The following is a 20,605-nucleotide window of genomic DNA, read 5'->3' on the forward strand; positions in this document are numbered from 1 at the left end:
TTAAAAAATATCAAATTATTACTCACCGACTTTGTTCTTTCCTTTGTTTTATTAACTGAATGAGTTCCTTGTCAAAATAATCTTCCTCTTCTTCTTCCTTTCCATCATCTTCTCTTTCCTGGGCATCAACATTATCTTTGTGCAACTGGCCAGAAATGTGCTTTGCATATGCAGAAAGACCCACTTCTGTAACCCCGCACACTCGGCACTCATGACTACTGTCCCTAGGGAAAGAGGGAGATGAGGGACATTCAATGCTCCCCACCGGCATGGCACACTCACCAGATCTGTTATAGTTTCCTCTGAAAGACACTGCACACTTTGGCACAGTGAAAAATTAGTACTAATCAATCTCAATGCTCCTTTCATCACTTGTAATAAGTTTGTTCATAAGTTACTTTTGAAATGAATTAAAGATTCTTTTCCAGCAATCAAGAGGCAATACACTTCAGAATAATATAGTTTAGGAGAAATCTTCTTGAATTGCTGTACTTAAAACCTTGCCAGAGGAAACGTGGTGAAAGGGGAGGCAGGGAAGGGGGCTCAGAGCAAACAGAAGTTGCTCTGGAGCACACCCATGATGCCAACTGCACTCAGAAATCCTAGTGACAGCGCTCACATTTAATCTCTGGCTCAAAACCTTTCTCCCAGTGAAAAGTAAGGGGTGGGGAAAAGAGCAGGAGGCAGAGCCAATCACAGCCTAGTAACTAAATCGGAACAGCTGGAGCTCTGCCTGGAATGTGAAGATTCCGGACTCCAGGACAAATGATAGTAGTCTCAGCAAACTTTTTTTGGTCTCAATGATACATGTGATCTACATTCTGCTTCAGAAGGGTTTATTTTAAAGGGAATGGAAAGCATTTCAGTTGTAGGAAGTTAACAGCTGTGCTAGGCAAATGGTTTTTCTCAGGTTTCAGAAAAGAACACCATTTAGAGAGACGTAAAATCAGGTTCTCAGTTAAGAAAGATAATTGAGCAGGGTTTTTCTTCTTTTACTTTACATACTTTATAATGTATCTCATATGTGGCCAGTTTAAGAAGCCAAAGTCTTGAATAAATGACCAGAGCTGTAGTAGATGAATAATTTAACTGCATTTTTCGCTTCTTGAGTCCCTCAATCAGCCCAGCTATCCATGCAGTCACTATGATAAACATCAGAACACCATGGGTACATGTGTAATGAATAGACAGTAATGTCTACTCAATAATCCAAATTGGCTTATCTCTGTATCATTTGTCTTGGGTTAATACTAGTGATATTTTTGCACTTCCTATGCCATTCTATAAAAATACACAAACACATACACAAAAAGACGTGCTGTCTTTAATAAGATAGACATAGACACACACATGACTCTGCTTCATCTTTCCCCTCATATCCATCCATACATGGGCAGAATTCACTTCAGCTAACCAGAAGAGACCCTCAAAATAAAGCCCCTCATTTACTAGACGATGGTTTCTGTTACTGATCATCTGAATATTCATTTAAAAAAAAAAGAAAAAACAACTTATCGAGCAACTACTAAATTCCAGGCAACAAACTAAGTATATAGTTAATGGTGACAAATTATAAACAAACAATGCCAAATACGTTACAACAAACAAACAAAAAAAACACTGTTTTTTCACTCTGTACCTATCATGAAAAACACCTCAGAAAAATGGAGAAAATTCGTAAGCTTCCATTTTATTTTTTTGACTTTGTAACTTAAATGCTCTGGATGTAAAATAGTCTAGAACGCTAACATTCATTTTAATGAGTTCTGACCAGATTCCTCAAGTTACCCTGAATATCTATATACTAATTCCTTCTAATTCTTCAGGAACTTAAACATACTATTTTCAGAGAGTTTTCCACTGTACTTACTACAATTATATACTTTAAAAAAAGAAAAATAATCCTCAACTTTCTTCAGTTTACCACAGTCATCTCTCAAGCAACTAAAATTATGGTAGTTCATGAATGTTAACTTGTAACAGAAAGCAAGCCTTTTCTCACAGCAACAAAGAATGAACTTTAAAATGAATATATAAATAGAAATCTATCCCCAAAGGGCAGTATCAGAATAAACAGAAGACTGTAACAAATTTAGAATACATAATTTCCCCTATAATAACAACTCAGATCAACTCAATTTTCTGGTTAGAAAATCTTTTGGGCTTTAATCTCTCTACAACTGCAATAGGTTTTCAGTCCACTTTTCCACCTAAAAATTTATACAATGCTAAACTGTATATTGCAGTACCAGGGACTTCATTCTAAAAGGTATTCTTAAACAAAACCCCTGATTTTCCCCCCTTACTTCTAAAATGCAGAGTTTAAAAAAAAGAAAATGCAGAGGGTCTTTTTTTGGGGGGGGTCGGCCAGTGTGGGGAGCTGTGCCTCACAGCTTGCAAGAGCTTAGCTCCCTGACCAGGGATGGAACCTGTGCTCCCTAGAGTGGAAGCCCTGGGTCCTAACCACTGCACTGCCCAAGAATTCCCTCAGAGAATTTTTCATATGTCCAAACCATCAAAATCCTTCTTCAAAAGAGATAATTGGAAGACCACACTGACTTTTTAACATATTAAGGAATGCAGACAGTAATTAACTCTTAAAAATAAATATCCATAACCACAGACCTAATTTGCAATTTCCAAAGCACAATTATATGTTAGATATGCATCAAATACTTAAACACAGATATTTAAAACATTTTTGCTTTCATTGCCAGAAAGTGTATTAACCATAATTCTGAAGCTACTTGATAGAAAAATACCTCAAGATCCTACCCAGATGGGTACAGCAGTAAGAGCAAGATAAAGTTAACACTAAAAATGGTTTATCAGAACACAGAAATCTCTAACATTTTTCTTACAAATGAAATCAAGTTTCTGGGGATTTTTTCCTTTTTTAAGATAAACTTTACAAGAAACTTCATAAAGAGAAAAGAAAGAATTTACATTTATACAGGGAAAGAATAGGACAGATTGACCACATCTTGTGAAAATTCCAATGTGTCTATATCTGAGGTTAAGCATATTAATTACAATATGTATTCATGCTTCCAAATAGGGTGTTTGGGAAACCACATGTTCTTTAAAGTTAATAGCAAATTAAATAACATTTTAACAATGCTATTTTCTAATTCTTTATCAATAAACAGTTAAAATACTACTTCATATAATATATAAAGTAATCGTTGGGAAAAAACTACTGCTGTACTTCCTGACTGCTGCTACTGCTAAGTCGCTTCAATCGTGTCCGACTCTGTGCGACCCCATAGACAGAAGCACACCAGGCTCCCCTGTCCCTGGGATTCTCCAGGCAAGGACACTGGAGTGGGTTGCCACTTCCTTCGCCAATGTATCAAAGTAAAAAGTGAAAGTGAAGTCACTCAGTCATGTCCGACTCTTAGTGACCCCATGGACTGCAGCCTACCAGGCTCCTCTGTCCATGGGATTTTCCAGGCAAGAGTACTAGAGTGGGGTGCCATTGCTTTCTCCGTACTTCCTGACTAATAAAGGCAATAATTTTCCTCAGAGTGTTTAACAGAGGGCCCAAATTAGCTACATCCTGTTACCACACAATTTCCTCTCATATGTGAAAGGTAAAGCCTTCAGATATTCTATCCATAAGCTCCTCTTTATTAAGCTTGCTCTATCTATACCACAACAGCTGGTTGATAAATTAAGGTTTGTGCCCTTTTAATAGTATCTATCTGTAGAAACTACTTACAGGCCATATATCTGAACAAGTACATTAGGAAAAAACAGGGAAATGTTCCAGATGTCTCCAATTATGAACCAAATAAGGTACTCACTTCTCAGCAAGCCAGCATTCAAAATACAAATAATATGCTCTTTACATCTCTGTGTGTGGCTCTTTACATTTTCGTGTACGGCTCAGCTGGTAAAGAATCCGCCTGCAATCCAGGAGACCTAGGTTTGATCCCTGGTTTGGGAAGATCCCCTGGAGAAGAGAAAGACTACCCACTCCAGTATTCTGACCTGGAGAATTCTGTGGACTGTATAGTCCATGGGGTCACAAAGAGTCAGACACGATTGAGCAACTTTTACTTTACATTCTTAGCCAGATCACAACCAAAAATTAAGTGATACTTAACATCAGAAAGCCAATTTTTAAACATGAAATCCAGAGGAAATAATCACAAACTGAGGACAGAAAGAAAAAAGATGACTGATTACTATTTGTCCCTTTTGTACAAAATAGTGATGACTATTCGTCATGATAATAAATGTTCCAAGTCAGTAAATGATGTTTGAGATTTTGTTGTTTTTTTATAGCTTTGCCAGCTGTTTTTCCTGGCTACCTCCTTGCCTTCTCCCTTGTAATTTGTTACTGGCCAGAAAACCATACCAAACATGTTTCCAAACCTGAAACCACTGTATCTAAAATATGAGTAAATTAAGTACCAAAGTGTCCTCCTCTAAATGAATTTGGGTGCTAATGCTGACGTTAATATTGTCAGTTCAGAGGCTTCAAATGCTAATTTCTTTAATATTTGACTATGCTCCAAATAACTGTAAACAGTAGACAAAATCTCCATGGCACAACTAAATTGACAAGTGGGGGGAGAGGGGAACAAGTTACAGAACAATATGTATATGGCATGTAGTTCAGTTCTGCTAATAAGACAAAACAAAATCAAAACATATGTACAAGAGTGTGAACATATGGATATAAATCTGTCTACACGCAGAAGAGAGGTTTGGATAGGGTATATACTACACTGTTGACTTTCCTCTAAGATTGGAGTAGGAGGATGGGGAGATGATTCTGTATTGACTATGAACATGAATCTTAAGCTATCAAAAAGTTTTAAATGTTTTAATTAGCTGATTGGTGATTTTTGAATAAAACAAGGCATTCCTCTTAGAAAAAAATGGGCTTCTCTCCTAACAACTAGACTTACTGGCCTCATTTGTTTTGTTTCATTTCATAACACAATTCAGTCACTGAGTAGCCTAGAAAAAAGTGAATTTCTGAAGGAAGTCTATAGGAAATGGGATCAAATAATTAAGACAACCCACAAAAAGGTAATCAAAGGTTGACTGCATTTCATAGGTTCCTATGATAATGAGTTAAAGATCATATATGTTCAAGATATTATAAGGGTTCTCCACACTAAATTTGAGTGAACTTTTTTTTTTTTTTGGTAGGTAAGGAGCAGGTTTGTTTAGAGGGAAACATACTCCACAGACAGAGTGTGGCCATCTCAGAGGGCAAGAAGCCTGAACACTCTTCTACACTGCTGTGAAGACCTCAACTTCACACAGTAAGGGACTGAGACCACAGAAAAATTCCTCTTACATGCTAAACAGATGCTGAAAGTTCAGTAACATATTAATTTGCCGATACAACCTAAAACTGTATTACTTAAAATACAGATAATTCCAAATGACCTAGGTTGGCATCCTGATCAGTCTGTAACCATTATTTGTGGACTAAGGTATAATTCATATTTCTGTTTTCCAAAGTTCCTCTGTTCCATACTGTCTCCAAAGTTTAAATTCACATACAATTCAAAACATCAAAAAAAGGAAACTTAGTTGGGAAAAAAGACATGGAATATATATACATGCTACCTTTAATGTCTTAATTTCCTTAAACATCTCAAGTTTTAATTCACAAAACAGCATTCTTAAATACAGGTTTATACATAGATTTTATTTATACTAGTGAGATTCAGTGCTATTTAGCAGACTTTGGACTTCTCAGACTATTCCAACAACCAGTAAAGGTTTATGGCATGTGATAATTTGCAAGCTGCTTAGGCAATAATATGAAATGTCCTGGTTGCAAAGCTGGTGTGCAGGAATGAGAAAGCTTACTAATGACAGAACTAGCTCATCCCCATCCACCTCTGCCAAATCTATTTGCCGAAGTTCCTATGAATTCTACACATTTGAGATGTACCACAGTTTATCCTTTTTGAATGGAAAAAAAAAAAAAGCTATTGTACCTGTTGTTAATTCCAAAAGATGGTTCAAGTCCATAAGACAATATTCATTTTTGAAGCATTACTATAAAATAAGCGAATAGGCCCTCAGATTCCCCCATATCCACAAGTTTATGGAAGACAAAGGTTCCATACCTGCCCTTCAGGTTCTCAAGTTCCCTGTGATGCAACATGCTCCGCATGTGTTCATCCATCTCCTTCAAAATTAAAGAAAAGCAGATTAAAGGAGAAAAACTTTCTCTGTCTTATTCAATCAACAATCAGGGCTCAAGCTCCTTGTGTTAACGTGGTGTTTGTGGTTTCTATTCACAATTCAATACTGAAAACAGTTCCTTATTAAGTAACTCTTTAGCCTGTTTTTGACATATTTTATTTTTAAATAAAGCAATAATTTTAAAAGACCTATTTAAGTGGCTTTCCAAAAAGGTTAGAAAGATTATTGTATTTAGGAGGCAAAAGACTAAATAATAAACAAATAGGTAAAATTCTAGCCCTTACAAAGTATTTACTTAAGTTTCTTAAAAAACAACAACAAAAATGCCTGAAATCACATAACTTCTCAACTACGTGGCTACTTTTCTTCATACTCTTTCCCCACTCAACAGACAGTTTCTCAAGAGTATGGTACAACTTTTATCCATGTCTTGGCCAGGGCCTGACATACACTTATTAATATCTGCTGAATGAACAGATGGATACATCAATTCTAGACAGAAGTTACAGACATCAGGGAATTTTCCTATGGTAGATCAAGATTTTAAAAATGCCTTGAACACAGCAGTTCTATCATGGCTTCATTTTCACTACCCACTCCCTTGCCTACAACAACTGATGTGTTTGGTTCCAATGAAAAGTTTGAGAATGTACTAGATTCCTCCCCCCATCCCCATCCCACTGGGACGGAAACAAAATCTATGGCAAGAGTTTCTATTTAAATGTGCAAGTGTGACACACACACTCACACACCTCAAAAAACTCAAAAGTTGTAAACGTCGGTCTCTCTGTCACACTAAGTATATATATAGCCAGTATGTCATCATTAGAGAATGGCTGTTTACAAATATAAAACTGGCTCAGATGATAAAGAATCCTCCTGCAGTGTTCAAGACCTGGGTTTGATCCCTAGGTCACAACATTAGGATACTCAGGGATGTAACATACAGTAACCCTAGATTCTTTTCTCCTCCTGAGTGTATTTGGAGCAGTCATATGTGTGTAGGTGCTAAATCTGACTCTTTTGCGACCCCATGGACTGTAGCCAACCAGGCTCCTCTGTCTGGGATTTTCCAGGTAGAATACTGGAGTGGGTTGCCATTTCTTCCTCCAGGGGATCTTCCCAACCCAGGGATTGAACCTGAGTCTCCGGCATTGGCAGGCGTCTTCTTATCACTGAGCCACCTGGAGCAACCACGGTAATACTATAACAGTTTGAGAAACTAGAGGAAAGTACATCAACATAAGTTGTTTTTAGTCTATCTGAGTTTATCCCTTTCAGTTAACCCATTAATTTCTTAGACCGTATCTTAACATTTAAATCATGCCATTCCCTTGCTTAAAAAAAAAACTACTGTTGGCTTTCCCTAAGGCAGGAGTAGATTTAACTACTCAGCTCTTATTTATTATGATCCATGGAAAAATATGAAGAGACAAAACATGTTTTAATCCAGAGTAGAAGAAATGCCAAAAAACTTAAAATAGAAAAGTTGTGAGATATAACAAGACAGGCCACAGACTCCACAGAAGTCTGACACCTCTGAGTAGCTCCCTATCCATCTCACATCTTCTCATCTTCCCTTCTCCCTCTAATCTAAAAGTAGGCATCAGTCAGTCAGTTCAGTCACTCGGTCGTGTCCGACTCTTTGCGACCCCATGAACCGTAGCACGCCAGGCCTCCCTGGCCATCACCAACTGCTGGAGTCCACCAAAACCCATGTCCATTGAGTCGGTGATGCCATCCAACCATCTTATTCTCTGTTGTTCCCTTCTCCTCCTACCCTCAATCTTTCCCAGCATCAGGGGCTTTTCAAATGAGTCAGCTCTTCGTATCAGGTGGCCAAAGTATTGGATGGAGTTGCAGCTTCAACATCAGTCCCTCCAATGAACACCCAGGACTGATCTCCTTTAGGATGGACTGCTTGGATCTCCTTGCAGTCCAAGGGACTCTCAGGAGTCTTCTCCAACACCACAGTTCAGAAGCATCAATTCTTCAGCGCTCAGCTTTCTTTATAGCCCAACTCTCACATCCATACATGACCGCTGGAAAAACCATAGCCTTGACTAGATGGACCTCTGTTGACAAATGTTTCTGCTTTCTAATATGCTGTCCAGGTTGGTCATAACTTTCCTTCCAAGGAGTAAGCGTCTTTTAATTTCATGGCTGCAATCACCATCTGCAGTGGTTTTGGAGCCCAGAAAAATAAAGTCAGCCAGTTTCCAGTGTTTCCCCATCTATTTGCCATGAAGTGAAAGTAGGCATAAAAAAGTTTTATTCATTGAAAATTTGAGTAAACCTGGTCTAAATTTTTAAAATTAGAACAGCAGTTCTTTTACATTTGTAAAGGCAGCAAGTATATTACTAAACATGATTTTAAAATTTCAGCTGATTTTCCCAACACTAATTGAAATTCTAAAAAAAAAGAAAAAAATTCTTCACCCAGCCTACTAAATGGATCACAATCAAACTCCTCAGTGGGGCAATCAATATTATCAACTATCTTCACTTGACTTACAAATTAAATTGTGGTACTATTATTTCCAGGATGAAACTGTTCTAGTCAGATAAGCCTTTTTACCTATTCCTAGATGGCACCCCACTCCAGTACTCTTGCCTGGAAAATCCCATGGACGGAGGAGCCTGGTGGGCTGCAGTCTGTGGGGTCGCCAAGAGTTGGACACGACTGAGCGACTTGACTTTAACTTTTCACTTTCATGCATTGGAGAAGGAAATGGCAACCCACTCCAGTGTTCTTGCCTGGAGAATCCCAGGGACGGGGGAGCCTGGTGGGCTTCCATCTATGGGGTTGCACAGAGTCGGACGCGACTGAAGCGACTTAGCAGCAGCAGAACTGTTATACTCCCTTCTACCGCTGAATCTTTGTATTTTTCTTCCACCTAAAATGCCTCTTCTCCATTTCTTGTAAGCCATTTCACTCCCAAACATCTTTCAAGGATCACTCAGACTTGCCTGGCTAACCTCACTCATGGTAACTTTCCTAGTTCTCTGTATATCCAATGGCAATCAAGAACATCTTAAAAGCACAGAGGGAAAGTTCCTCAGTATTTAAGCTAGATGAATTCTTAGAAAGCAAATATAAGAGGCAGGGGGTGGCAGGGGGTGGTGGGTGGCAAAATATGAGACAAATTGCAGATAATTTCCTTAAAGCACAGGTAAATTCTTTTAGTTTTTAAAACAGTGTTTTTCTTTGAGCAACATCCCCACCTTGTGGATGTCTGAGGATATAGTTAGAACCACTGCTGCTATGCTGTGACAGGCTACAAATCAATGCCATTCCCTTAGCTAATCAGAAAGCTGTTACAATCTCAGCCTGAATTTTAATGTATTTTCTCTATAACTGGTTACTAGATGAATTTCTCTTTATCATACTGTTAAGTATCTTCAAATTCCACGTACAGGTTTAATAATATAGTTACTGTCTTCATAAGGCAGTAATGAGAAAGAAACCAGTGGAATAAGACTAAGGTTTAGGAAAGAAGCATAAATGAGATGTTGTTAAAAGCTTTTACCCATCTATACATTCCACATGGTGTCTCTGAAAAAATGGTCAGTCATAAAAGCCTCAGATTCTCTCTCTTCTATTATTACCTTTTTTGAGCTGTACACAATGTGGCACAATATGCATTTTCGTTCTCGTACCATATTGACCAGATCTGAAGCACTCAACGTCACACCTGTAATGAGGAAGTAACATTTAGTAACATTTTCTTCCCAGATGTCCTGAGTTTCATCTTAACATAGCCCAAAATACAAGTCCTGCATCTCCCTAACCTCCACCCTGCTCCTACCCCAGTCTACCCATCTTGGTAAATGAAAATTCCAATTTTGCAGGACCCTAGGGCAAAAACTTTGGGAGCCATCCTTAATCCCACCCACCTTCTCATCCCATATTCACCCTCATCAGCAAATCCTGCCGGTCCCACCTTGAAGCACATCCAAAATCTAGCTACTCCTCACAGCTCAGCACATTCATCCTCCCATGGCACCAGTCTACTGACCTGACTCCCTGTTTCCACTCTTGTCTATACTCTCATGAAAGTGAAAGTGAAGTTGCTCAGTCATGTAGCCCACCAAGCTCCCCCATCCATGGGATTCTCCAGGCAAGAATACTGGAGTGAGTTGCCATTTCCTTCTCCAGGGGATCTTCCCGACCCAGGGATCAAACCCAGGTCTCCAACATTGCAGACAGACGCTTTAACCTCTGCGCCACCAGGGAAGCCCTTTCTCATGATCCATCCTCAAACCAGGAATCAAAGATTCTCAGAATGGAATTCTTTTAAAATTTAACTTAGATCACTTAGAGCTTCCCTGGTAGCTCAGCTGGTAAAGAAACTGCCTGCAATGCAGGAGACCCCTGTTCAGCTCCTGGGTTGGGAAGTTCCCCTGGAGAAAGGACAGGGTACCCACTCCAGTGTTCTTGGGCTCCCCTGGGGGCTCAGATGGTAAAGTATCTGCCTGCAATGCGGGAGACCTGGGTTTCATCCCTGGATTGGGAAGATTCCCTGGAGGACAGCATGGATGACCTGACTCCCTATTTTCCCTATCCTCACAATGATCTATTCTCAAATCAGCAACCAAAGATTCTCAGTTCAGTTCAGTCGCTCACTCGTGTCTGACTCTTTGTGACCCCATGGACTGCAGACCAGGCCTCCCTGTCCATCATCAACTCCCAGAGTTTGCTCAAACTCATGTCCATCGAGTTGGTGATGCCATCCAACCATCTCATCCTCTGTCCTCCCCTTCGCCTCCTGCCTTCAATCCTTCCCAGCATCAGGGGCTTTTCCAATGAGTCAGTTCTTTGCATTATGTGGCCAAAGGATTGGAGTTTCAGCTTTAGGATCAGACCTTCCAATGAACAGTCAGGACTCATTTTCTTTAGGATTAACTGGTTTGATCTCCTTGCAGTCCAAGGGACTCTCAGGAGTCTTCTCCAACACCACAATTCAAAAGCATCAATTCTTCGGTGCTCAGCTTTCTTAATGGTCCAACTCTCACATCCATACATGACTACTGGAAAAACCATAGCTTTGACTAGATGGACCTTTGTAGGCAAAGTAATGTTTCTGCTTTTTAACATACTGTCTAGGTTGGTCATAGCTTTTCTTCCAAGGAGCAAGCATCTTTTAATTTCATGGCTGCAGTCACCATCTGCAGTGATTTTGGAGCCCCCCCAAAATAAAGTCTATGTTATTTATAAAGAAACTGTTTCCAGTGTTTCCCCATCTATTTGCCACGAAGTTATGTGGAACTCTTTTAAAATCTGAGTCAGGTCATTTAACTCCTCTGCTCAGAATCTTCCAGCAGATGTCCATCTCACTTACAGAAAATACAAAGTCCTTTGTCACGGGATACAAAATCCGTTTCTCTCTCATGCTCTGACTCCATATCCTATCACTCTCCCTATAGTGCTCCATTCAAGTTACACTGCCCTCCTTCCTTCTGTTACTTGATCACACTAGGGATTTTCCCACCTGTTGCTTTCTATATGTCCTGTTTCCTCTGCTTGGAATAGTCTTCTTCAGATATACTTATGGTTCTCATGGATCACTCCCTCACAGTTGCCTTGTCGGGGAGGCCTTCCCTGTCCTCCTATAGAATTGTACTTCCTGCCCCCCATTTCTTCTATCCCCCTAACAACCTTCTTAATTTTTTACTTTTTAGTAGTTCAGTTGGAGAAGGCAATGGCAACCTACTCCACGACTCTTGCCTGGAAAATCCCACAGATGGAGGAGCCTGGTAGGCTGCAGTCCATGGGGTCACGAAGAGTCGGCCACGACTGAAGTGACTTCATTTTGACTTTTCACTTTCCTGCATTGGAGAAGGAAATGGCAACCCACTCCAGTGTTCTTGCCTGGAGAATCCCAGGGACAGAGGAGCCTGATGGGCTGCCGTCTATGGGGTCGCACAGAGTCGGACACAACTGAAGTGACTTAGCAGCAGCAGCAGCAGCAGTAGTACAATGGTAGACAGCTTCCAAAGATGGCCACAACATTATTCCCCACCCCATGTTCTCTTTTGCGATGTGACTTTGTCACCACTGCCCATCAAAAGGTAGAGTCCCTCTCTGTGACCTGTTTTGACCAATAAAATACAATGGAAGTGACAATGCAATTTCTGAGGTCAGGCCTTAAAAAATCTGCAGCTTTGGCCTTTGCACACTGGGAACACTTCCTCTTAGAACCCAGACACATGGAGAGGCCGAAAGGGAAAAAACTGAGGGCACAGCTGAGCACCCAAACAACAATCAGCGCCATTTGACAGTCATATTGGGCTCTCCAGGTCCAGCTGCCAATGAGGTATCCCAAGTGAGACCAGTTAAAGAACCAGGCAAATGAGCCCTTTTCAACCCAAAGAATTTTAAGAGTCAATAAAATAACTGTTTTAAGAATTTCACAACAGCTTGTTAAACAGCAAGAAATATCTGAAACAAGCATCTTTTACTACCTAACATAGTATATATTGTATTTCTCTGTATCCCCAATTATAAATTCCACAAGAACAAAGGCTGTATACTTAATTCACTAATACAGGTCTAACACTGAAAAGTGTCTGGCATACTGTTGGCATTCTGTAAGTATTTACTGAATTGTTCCAAATAGGATTATCCTGGGTATTAAATATGAGTCAGAGATAACTGGATAAATACTGAGGTTTGGATTAAGACCAGAAGGGTCTCTACAACCCTCCAGCACTACCATACTTTCTTCCTGCATCTCTGCAAGGATGCCCTACCTGAGAATTTAATTCCACTCCCTATGCAAACTTATTTTTCTCTCCACACATACAATACCAGACTCTATTTAATAGAGTTATTTGCATCCTCATCTGGGCTTTAAGTTCCTTATGGGACTTAAAACTGTGAGGTAATGAAGTTATGCTGCTGCTGCTGCTAAGTCGGTTTAGACATGTCTGACTCTGTGAGACCCCATAGATGGCAGCCCACCAGGCTCTGCCATCCCTGGGATTCTCCAGGCAAGAACACTGGAGTGGGTTGCCATTTCCTTCTCCAATGCATGAAAGTGAAAAAGTGAAAATGAAGTCACTCAGTCGTGTCCAACTCTTCGAGACCCCATGGACTGCAGCCTACCAGGCTCTTCCATCCATGGGATTTTCGAGGCAAGAGTACTGGAGTGGGGTGCCACGGCCTTCTCCAAATGAAGTTATAAACTACCCTAATTTAATTTGTAACGCCCTAGACAATATAGTGAAAGAACCAATGAAAAAGAAGGCTAAAAAAATAAGAAAAAGAAGCCTAAAGGTCCTTTACTTCTCTTGACACACATTTCAGTTCAGTTCAGTTCAGTCGGGTCCAACTCTTTATGACCCCGTGAATCGCAGCACGCCAGGCCTCCCTGTCCATCACCAACTCCTGCAGTTCACTCAGACTTGAGTCCATCGAGTCAGTAGTTTCCTTCTATTGAAACCCACTCCATACCACTACTGAATGTCTGAAATAATTATACTCAGTAACAAAGTATCAAAACAAAAATGTAGGACAAAATTGTGAACATTTGAGAAAGCTGAATGTCAGTTAGCTACTAAAACAAAGAAATATACCATCATGGATAGATATAGTACTATTTATGCCTTCAATATTACTAATTTATCCTAAATCTCAAATTAACACAAACCACTCTAGTGCTAAGTGTCAAAGCATAATTCAGTTCAGTTCAGTTGCTCAATCGTGTCCGACTTTTTGTGACCCCATGAATTGCAGCACGCCAGGCCTCCCTGTCCATCACCATCTCCTGGAGTTCACTCAAATTCACATCCATTGAGTCGATGATGCCATCCAGCCATCTCATCCTCTGTCATCCCCTTCTCCTCCTGCCCCCAATCCCTCCCAGCATCAGAGTCTTTTCCAATGAGTCAACTCTTCACATGAGGTGGCCAAAGTACTGGAGTTTCAGCTTTAGAATCATTCTTTCCAAAGAACACCCATGACTGATCTCTTCAGAATGGACTGGTTGGATCTCCTTGCAGTCCAAGGGACTCTCAAGAGTCTTCTCCAACACCACAGTTCAGAAGCATCAATTCTTGGGCGCTTAGCTTTCTTCACAGTCCAACTCTCACATCCATACAAGACCACAGGAAAAACCATAGCCTTGACTAGATGGACCTTTGTTGGCAAAGTAATGCCTCTGCTTTTGAATATGCTATCTAGGTTGGTTATAACTTTTCTTCCAAGGAGTAAGCATCTTTTAATTTCATGGCTGCAATCACCATCTGCAGTGATTTTGGAGCCCAAAAAAATAAAGTCTGATGCTGTTTCCACTGTTTCTCCATCTATTTCCCATGAAGTGATGGGACCAGATGCCATGATCTTTGTTTTCTCAATGTTGAGCATTAAGCCAACTTTTTCACTCTCCTCTTTCATTTTCATCAAGAGGCTTTGAAGTTCCTCTTCACTTTCTGCCATAAGCGTGGTGTCATCTGCATATCTGGGGTTATTGATATTTCTCCCGGCAATCTTGATTCCAGCTTGTGCTTCTTCCAGCCCAGCGTTTCTCATGATGTACTCCGCATAGAAGTTAAATAAGCAGGGTGACAATATACAGCCTTGACGTACTCCTCTTCCTATCTGGAACCAGTCTGTTGTTCCATGTCCAGTTCTAACTGTTGCTTCCTGACCTGCATATAGGTTTCTCAAGAGCATAATTATTCTTCTAATTCTGTCTTAACATTTACTTTAACTTTAATTAGTATTTACAAGTACTATTTTGTTATTTCGTTCAGCAAGCATTGTTCTAGGAGTTGCATAAACAGTGATAAAGACGATATAGCCAGAAATGTTTTTAATAGTGCTTCAAATTATTACCCATTAAAGCAAAACAGAAACTTGGAAGCAATAAAATCAAGGAAAAAGTGAGATTTTCTGGCACAAGCAGCAGTTCATTTTCCTTTTCAAGAGCTTTACGTTTCTAACTTGCATAGATTAAGTTTCATTTTTGTAAAAGTTTCAACTTTCATAAAGAAGCAAAAAGTGTAAACTGCTAACAATGCATTTAATTATTAAGAAGGACCTCGTATTTGAAAACACTGAGTTGATGTGCTGCTGCTGCTGCTAAGTTGCTTCAGTCGTGTCCGACTCTGTGTGACCCCATAGACGGCAGCCCACCAGGCTCCCCCATCCCTGGGATTCTCCAGGCAAGAACACTGGAGTGGGTTGCCATTTCCTTCTCCAATGCAGGAAAGTGAAAAGTCAAAGTGAAGTCACTCAGTCGTGGCCAACTCTTCGCGACCCCATGGACTGCAGCCTACCAGGCTCCTCCGTCCATGGGATTTTCTAGGCGAGAGTCCTGGAGTGGGCTGCCATTGCCTTCTCCAGAGTTGATATGATTCCAGCTAAAAAGACAAAAGCGTTTTAACTTGCACATCCCTAAACTGGGTAAAAATATAATTTCCATTACAGTTTCTAAAATACTGAAATTAACTCACAGTCTTCCATTTGGGAATCACTGCAGAGAAGGCAATGGTACCCCACTCCAGTACTCTTGCCTGGAGAATCCCAGGGACGGGGGAGCCTGGTAGGCTGCAGTCCATGGGGTCGCGAAGAGTCGGACACAACTGAGCGACTTCACTTTCTCTTTTCACTTTCCTGCATTGGAGAAGGAAATGGCAACCCACTCCAGTGTTCTTGCCTGGAGAATCCCAGGGATGGCGGAGCCTGGTGGGCGGCCATCTATGGGGTCGCACAAAGTCGGACACAACTGAAGCGACTTAGCAGCAGCAGCAGCAGCAGCAGCTCTCTTTAAAGGGCTTAACAAGGATTAGAAGTCAAGGAAATAGAAACTATCCAACTCTGCAATCTCAAAATGCTTGAGAGGTTACATCATATAGGTCAAGTAAGTGTGAATAAACAACTGCTGTCCTCACTTGGACCACCTTATATTTCTGCCATATCACTTAAATATACTTATTATATAATCTTTCAAATTTTCTCCAATGAATTATGAGAATTACCTGCAAATTTCTTAGTCATAAGTCTAAAAAAAAAATCCTATAGTAAGTACCTTTTCTCAATATCTTGATTACTATCCTAATACAATTATCATTCCCATAGGCAAAAACAGATTCTTTCCTTTCAGTTTCTCATATTTAGTCAACAAATCCTGACAGATTTCAATTTTTAAATTTTTGTTATATACTCTTCAATGTGATAAACCTGCATGAACTTATTTCTCCCTTCCCCCAACTGCTATACTCACTAACATTTCCTGCCCTAACTCCTGCTCCCAATATATGAACTAGTTTTAAATCCAAGCAGTTCATTAGAATCACCTACATAGCTTATAAATAAAAAGAAATACAGCTGTTAAGGCAGAGCAGAACTATTATTGCATTAGTCTCCAGACATTCCATTCTGCACTTCACCATGCTCTCCCCATCCTTCTACTAGTCACTCAGAAGTGACTTAAACTGGTCAGTAAGTCAGCCTTTAAGTAATCACTATCTTCATGTAAGAAACAAATCACCAGTCCAGGTTCGATACAGAATCCTTGGGGTGGGTGCACTGGGATGACCCAGAGGGATAGTATGGGGAGGGAGGTGGTAGGGGAGTTCAGGATGGGGAACACGTGTACACCTGTGGTGGATTCATGTTGATGTGTGGCAGAACCAATACAATATTGTAAAGTAATTAGCCTCCAATTGAAATAAATAAATTTTTAAAAAAAAGTGTTGCCTGTATGTAAAAAGTTATTGGTTTTTGTATATTGTTCTAATAAAGGCTAGCTACCTTGCTAAACTCTCAAAAAAAAAAAAAGTAATCACTATCTCATAACACTGTAGTCCATCTCAAACATCAGTATCAGATTATTCCTCTAAATATTTATGAAACTCAAGGCTGGAAAACAGCCTTTAGTGTCAAAGAACTTTATCTGATATATTTTCACATTATCCCATTTAACTGTCAAACAACCTGCTACGTAAGTAATAACAGGTTGTTCGATGGTGGGTATGTCTGATCTCCCTGACCTTACCATGAGGAAGGAATCTGACAAGAAAGGTCTGGAAGTATTTTGGGGCACAGGAACCTATAACCACAACTTTCAAAAGCTGTCCTATTTACTAGGTCTGAGTTCTGGCTGGCTCTTGTTTCCCAAGGTAAGTGACTGGTGATTTCCTGAATCCAGTATATTTGATGGAGCATAAGCTCATAAGCATTTACTTACTAGCATTCTTATATTATCTGCCCTAACACAACACTCAGCAGGAATATATATATACCAACCACTCTTTATTAGAAAACACAGGGTTAAAACAAAAACAGGAAGTTAAGGCTGTGACCCAGGAAAAGTGATTCAAAGTCAAGCATCCAATTAATGAAGTTGTTCAGATTGCCCATCACCAGGCAAGAAAATGGACAGGGCAGACCACAATCTGATTCTTTATCTTGGAATCAGAACTATGATCAGATTCCAATACTTGTCAATTCTGGAACTTGGAAGCATTATGTCCTAGAAGGAAAAATAACCGAGAAAGAAAAGGGGGAAACATCAACTCTAACAAAGTAATAAAAATGCTATCTAAAGTTACCATCACGTAACAGAGTAGGTCATAAGATAACTTATACAAACACTGTTTTAAAAGTTTAACTGGGTGGCTTGTTGCATTTATTTAATAGTTTTAAAAGTTTTCTTTCCAGCCTACTTGGGCTTCCCAGGTGGTACATTGGTAAAGAATCCACCTGCCAACACAGGCAACATGGGTTTGACCCCCAGGTGGGGAAGATCCCCTGGAGGAGGAAATGGCAACCACTCCAGTATTCTTGCCTGGAAAATTCCATGGACACAGGAGGTTGATGGGCTATAGTCCATGGGATTACAAAGAGTTGGACACGACTGAGCGACTAACATTTTAACAGTTTACATTCCTGTATTCATCATTTATATATATCTCAAAGCAACCCCAAAGATCCACATAGCAATTTAAAGTTCTATAACATAAATTATAATCACTGCAAGCTGAAGGAGCCCTGATAATTGTTTACCATTCTTCTCAAAAAGCTTTGTTGTTCTCCATGCATCTTACTGCTAACGGTTCATTCAATAATTTTCATCTACTTTATACAAGTATGATTATAACAGCAATTCTTTTCATAATTCTTCTTACAAAATCTTTTAAGTTAATGGGTGATGATACCACAATATTGGTGTAATGTGTAATGTACTAAAGCATTTACTTTAGTAGTTTTAATTGATGCTAATAGCTTTCTAAATGCCTTTGTCTTGTATTTTAAAAAACCATTAAGTCTCTAAAAAGGTTACCATATATTTTAGTGTATTTTAAGAAGGCTTCCCTGGTGGCTCAGAGGTTAAAGTGTCTGCCTGCAATGTGGGACACCCAGGTTTGATCCCTGGGTTGGGAAGATCCCCTGGAGAAGGAAATGGCAACCCACTCCAGTATTCTTGCCTGGAGAAACCCATGGACGGAGGAGCCTGGAGGGCTACAGTCCATGGGGTCACAAAGAGTCGGACAGGACTGAGTGACTTCACTTTCAAAGTCGTGGTTTAAAGGGTTTCCCAAGTGGTGCTAGTTGTGAAGAATCCACCTGCCAATGTAGGAGATGTAAGAGGTGCAGGATTGATTCCTGGGTTAGGAAGATTCCCTGGAGAAGGGAATGGCTACCCACCCTAGTTTTCTTGCCTAGAGAATCCCAGGGACAGAGAAGCCTGATGGGCTCTAGTCCAAAGGATCGCACAGTCGGATACCACTGAAGCGACTTAGCGGGAACGCACAAAGTAGCAGTATCTGCAAAGTAAGTTTACTAAAAGTTCACATGCATTCTGGAATGAGGCAATGACATATCCAAAATCTCAGCAATATAGTAAAAAAAAATATGTTTAGACAGAATTAGCTCCTGTTCAAAAGTACAGTATTCCAAGAGCTTGAAAAATTTCCCAGGCTCAAACTTAGCTTAAAAGTATCAGCCTAAAAAGAATACCTGTATAATATATCCTCCTCAGTGGTCTGACTGGTTCCAAATAGGAAAAGGAGTACATCAAGGCTGTATATTGTCACCCTCCTTATTTAATTTATATGCAGAGTACATCATGAGAAACGCTGGGCTGGAAGAAGCACAAGCTGGAGTCAAGATTGCCAGGAGAAATATCAATAACCCCAGATATGCAGATGACACCACCCTTATGGCAGAAAGTGAAGAGGAACTAAAAAGCCTCTTGATGAAAGTGAGGGAGGAAAGCGAAGAAGTTGGCTTAAAGCTCAACATTCAGAAAACAAAGATCATGGCATCTGGTCTCATCACTTCATGGGAAATAGATGGAGAAACAGTGGAAACAGCATCAGACTTTATTTTTTTGGGCTCCAAAATCACTGCAGATGGTGATTGCAGCCATGAAATTAAAAGATGCTTACTCCTTGGAAGAAACATTATGACCAACCTAGACAGCATATTCAAAAGCAGAGGCATTACTTTGCCAACAAAGGTCCGTCTAGTCAAGGCTATGGTTTTTCCTGTGGTCTTGTATGGATGTGAGAGTTGGACTGTGAAGAAAGCTAAGCGCCCAAGAATTGATGCTTTTGAACTGTGGTATTGGAGAAGACTCTTGAGAGTCCCTTGGACTGCAAGGAGATCCAACCAGTCCATTCTAAAGGAGATCAGTCGTGGGTGTTCTTTGGAAGGAATGATACTAAAGCTGAAACTCCAATAGTCTGGCCCCCTCATGCGAAAAGTTGGCTCACTGGAAAAGACTCTGATGCTGGGAGGGATTGGGGGCAGGAGGAAAAGGGGATGACAGAGGATGAGATGGCTGGATGGCATCACTAACTCGATGGATGTGAGTCCTAGTGAACTCCGGGAGCTGGTGATGGACAGGGAGGCCTGGTGTGCTGCAATTCATGGGGTCGCAAAGAGTCGGACACGACTGAGCAACTGAACTGAACTGAAGTGGTCTCAGCATCAAACTGTTGCCAAAAGCTTGGCCTCTGTACACCAGTGCCAAATCAAACCCTGGAGACAAGAGTTTGGGGTGAAGCTGAAAAGGATAGCTTTACTGCTTTGCCAAGCAAAGGCACACCCTGGCATTTGGCTCAACTTGATGAGGGTTTTCATAACAGTGGCTCAAAGGTGGGGTCTCTGACAAGACTAGGGTGTGAATGCCCTTAATCTCATCTCAGGTGGTCTCAGTCTCCTAATCCTGATGAGCTTCTCTGGTCCTTTTAATCTTGCCTCAGGTGGTTTCTTGGCTGCTTCTTCCTTGACTAGCAAGTGTTTGAATCTGCCCTTTAGAACTCTAGGAAGATCACAGAAACTAGTCTTTACTGCAAGAAATGGAGGACAGAAAGGCCTCTGTGCCTGGGAGCCCCACAAGGCCCTGCTAAGTTTCAAAACTACTTGAGAAAAAAAATAAATACTTGAGAGTGAATCCTATACTTTTCCTAA

General features: G+C 40.4%; 1 protein-coding gene across 3 annotated transcripts in view; it reads right to left on the minus strand.

The window, feature by feature from the left end:
* Positions 1–20,605, minus strand: part of ZNF106 (zinc finger protein 106) — a 57,046-nt gene that overhangs the window by 29,099 nt on the left and 7,342 nt on the right. Inside the window, exons 2-4 of one of the 3 annotated variants that reach the window (XM_069596067.1) lie at positions 9,790–9,875; positions 6,102–6,163; positions 27–224 (exon numbers count right to left, since the gene is read on the minus strand). In XM_069596067.1, coding sequence (XP_069452168.1) covers positions 27–224; positions 6,102–6,163; positions 9,790–9,843 — 314 coding nt within the window. In that variant the 5' untranslated portion in view covers positions 9,844–9,875. Of the gene's footprint in view, positions 1–26; positions 225–282; positions 614–6,101; positions 6,164–9,789; positions 9,876–20,605 lie in introns of those variants that run through there. The other 2 variants (XM_069596068.1, XM_069596069.1) reach the window with 2 other exon arrangements.

Source organism: Ovis canadensis, chromosome 7 (assembly GCF_042477335.2).
Source record: "Ovis canadensis isolate MfBH-ARS-UI-01 breed Bighorn chromosome 7, ARS-UI_OviCan_v2, whole genome shotgun sequence".
Classification (NCBI taxonomy): Eukaryota; Metazoa; Chordata; class Mammalia; order Artiodactyla; family Bovidae; genus Ovis; species Ovis canadensis.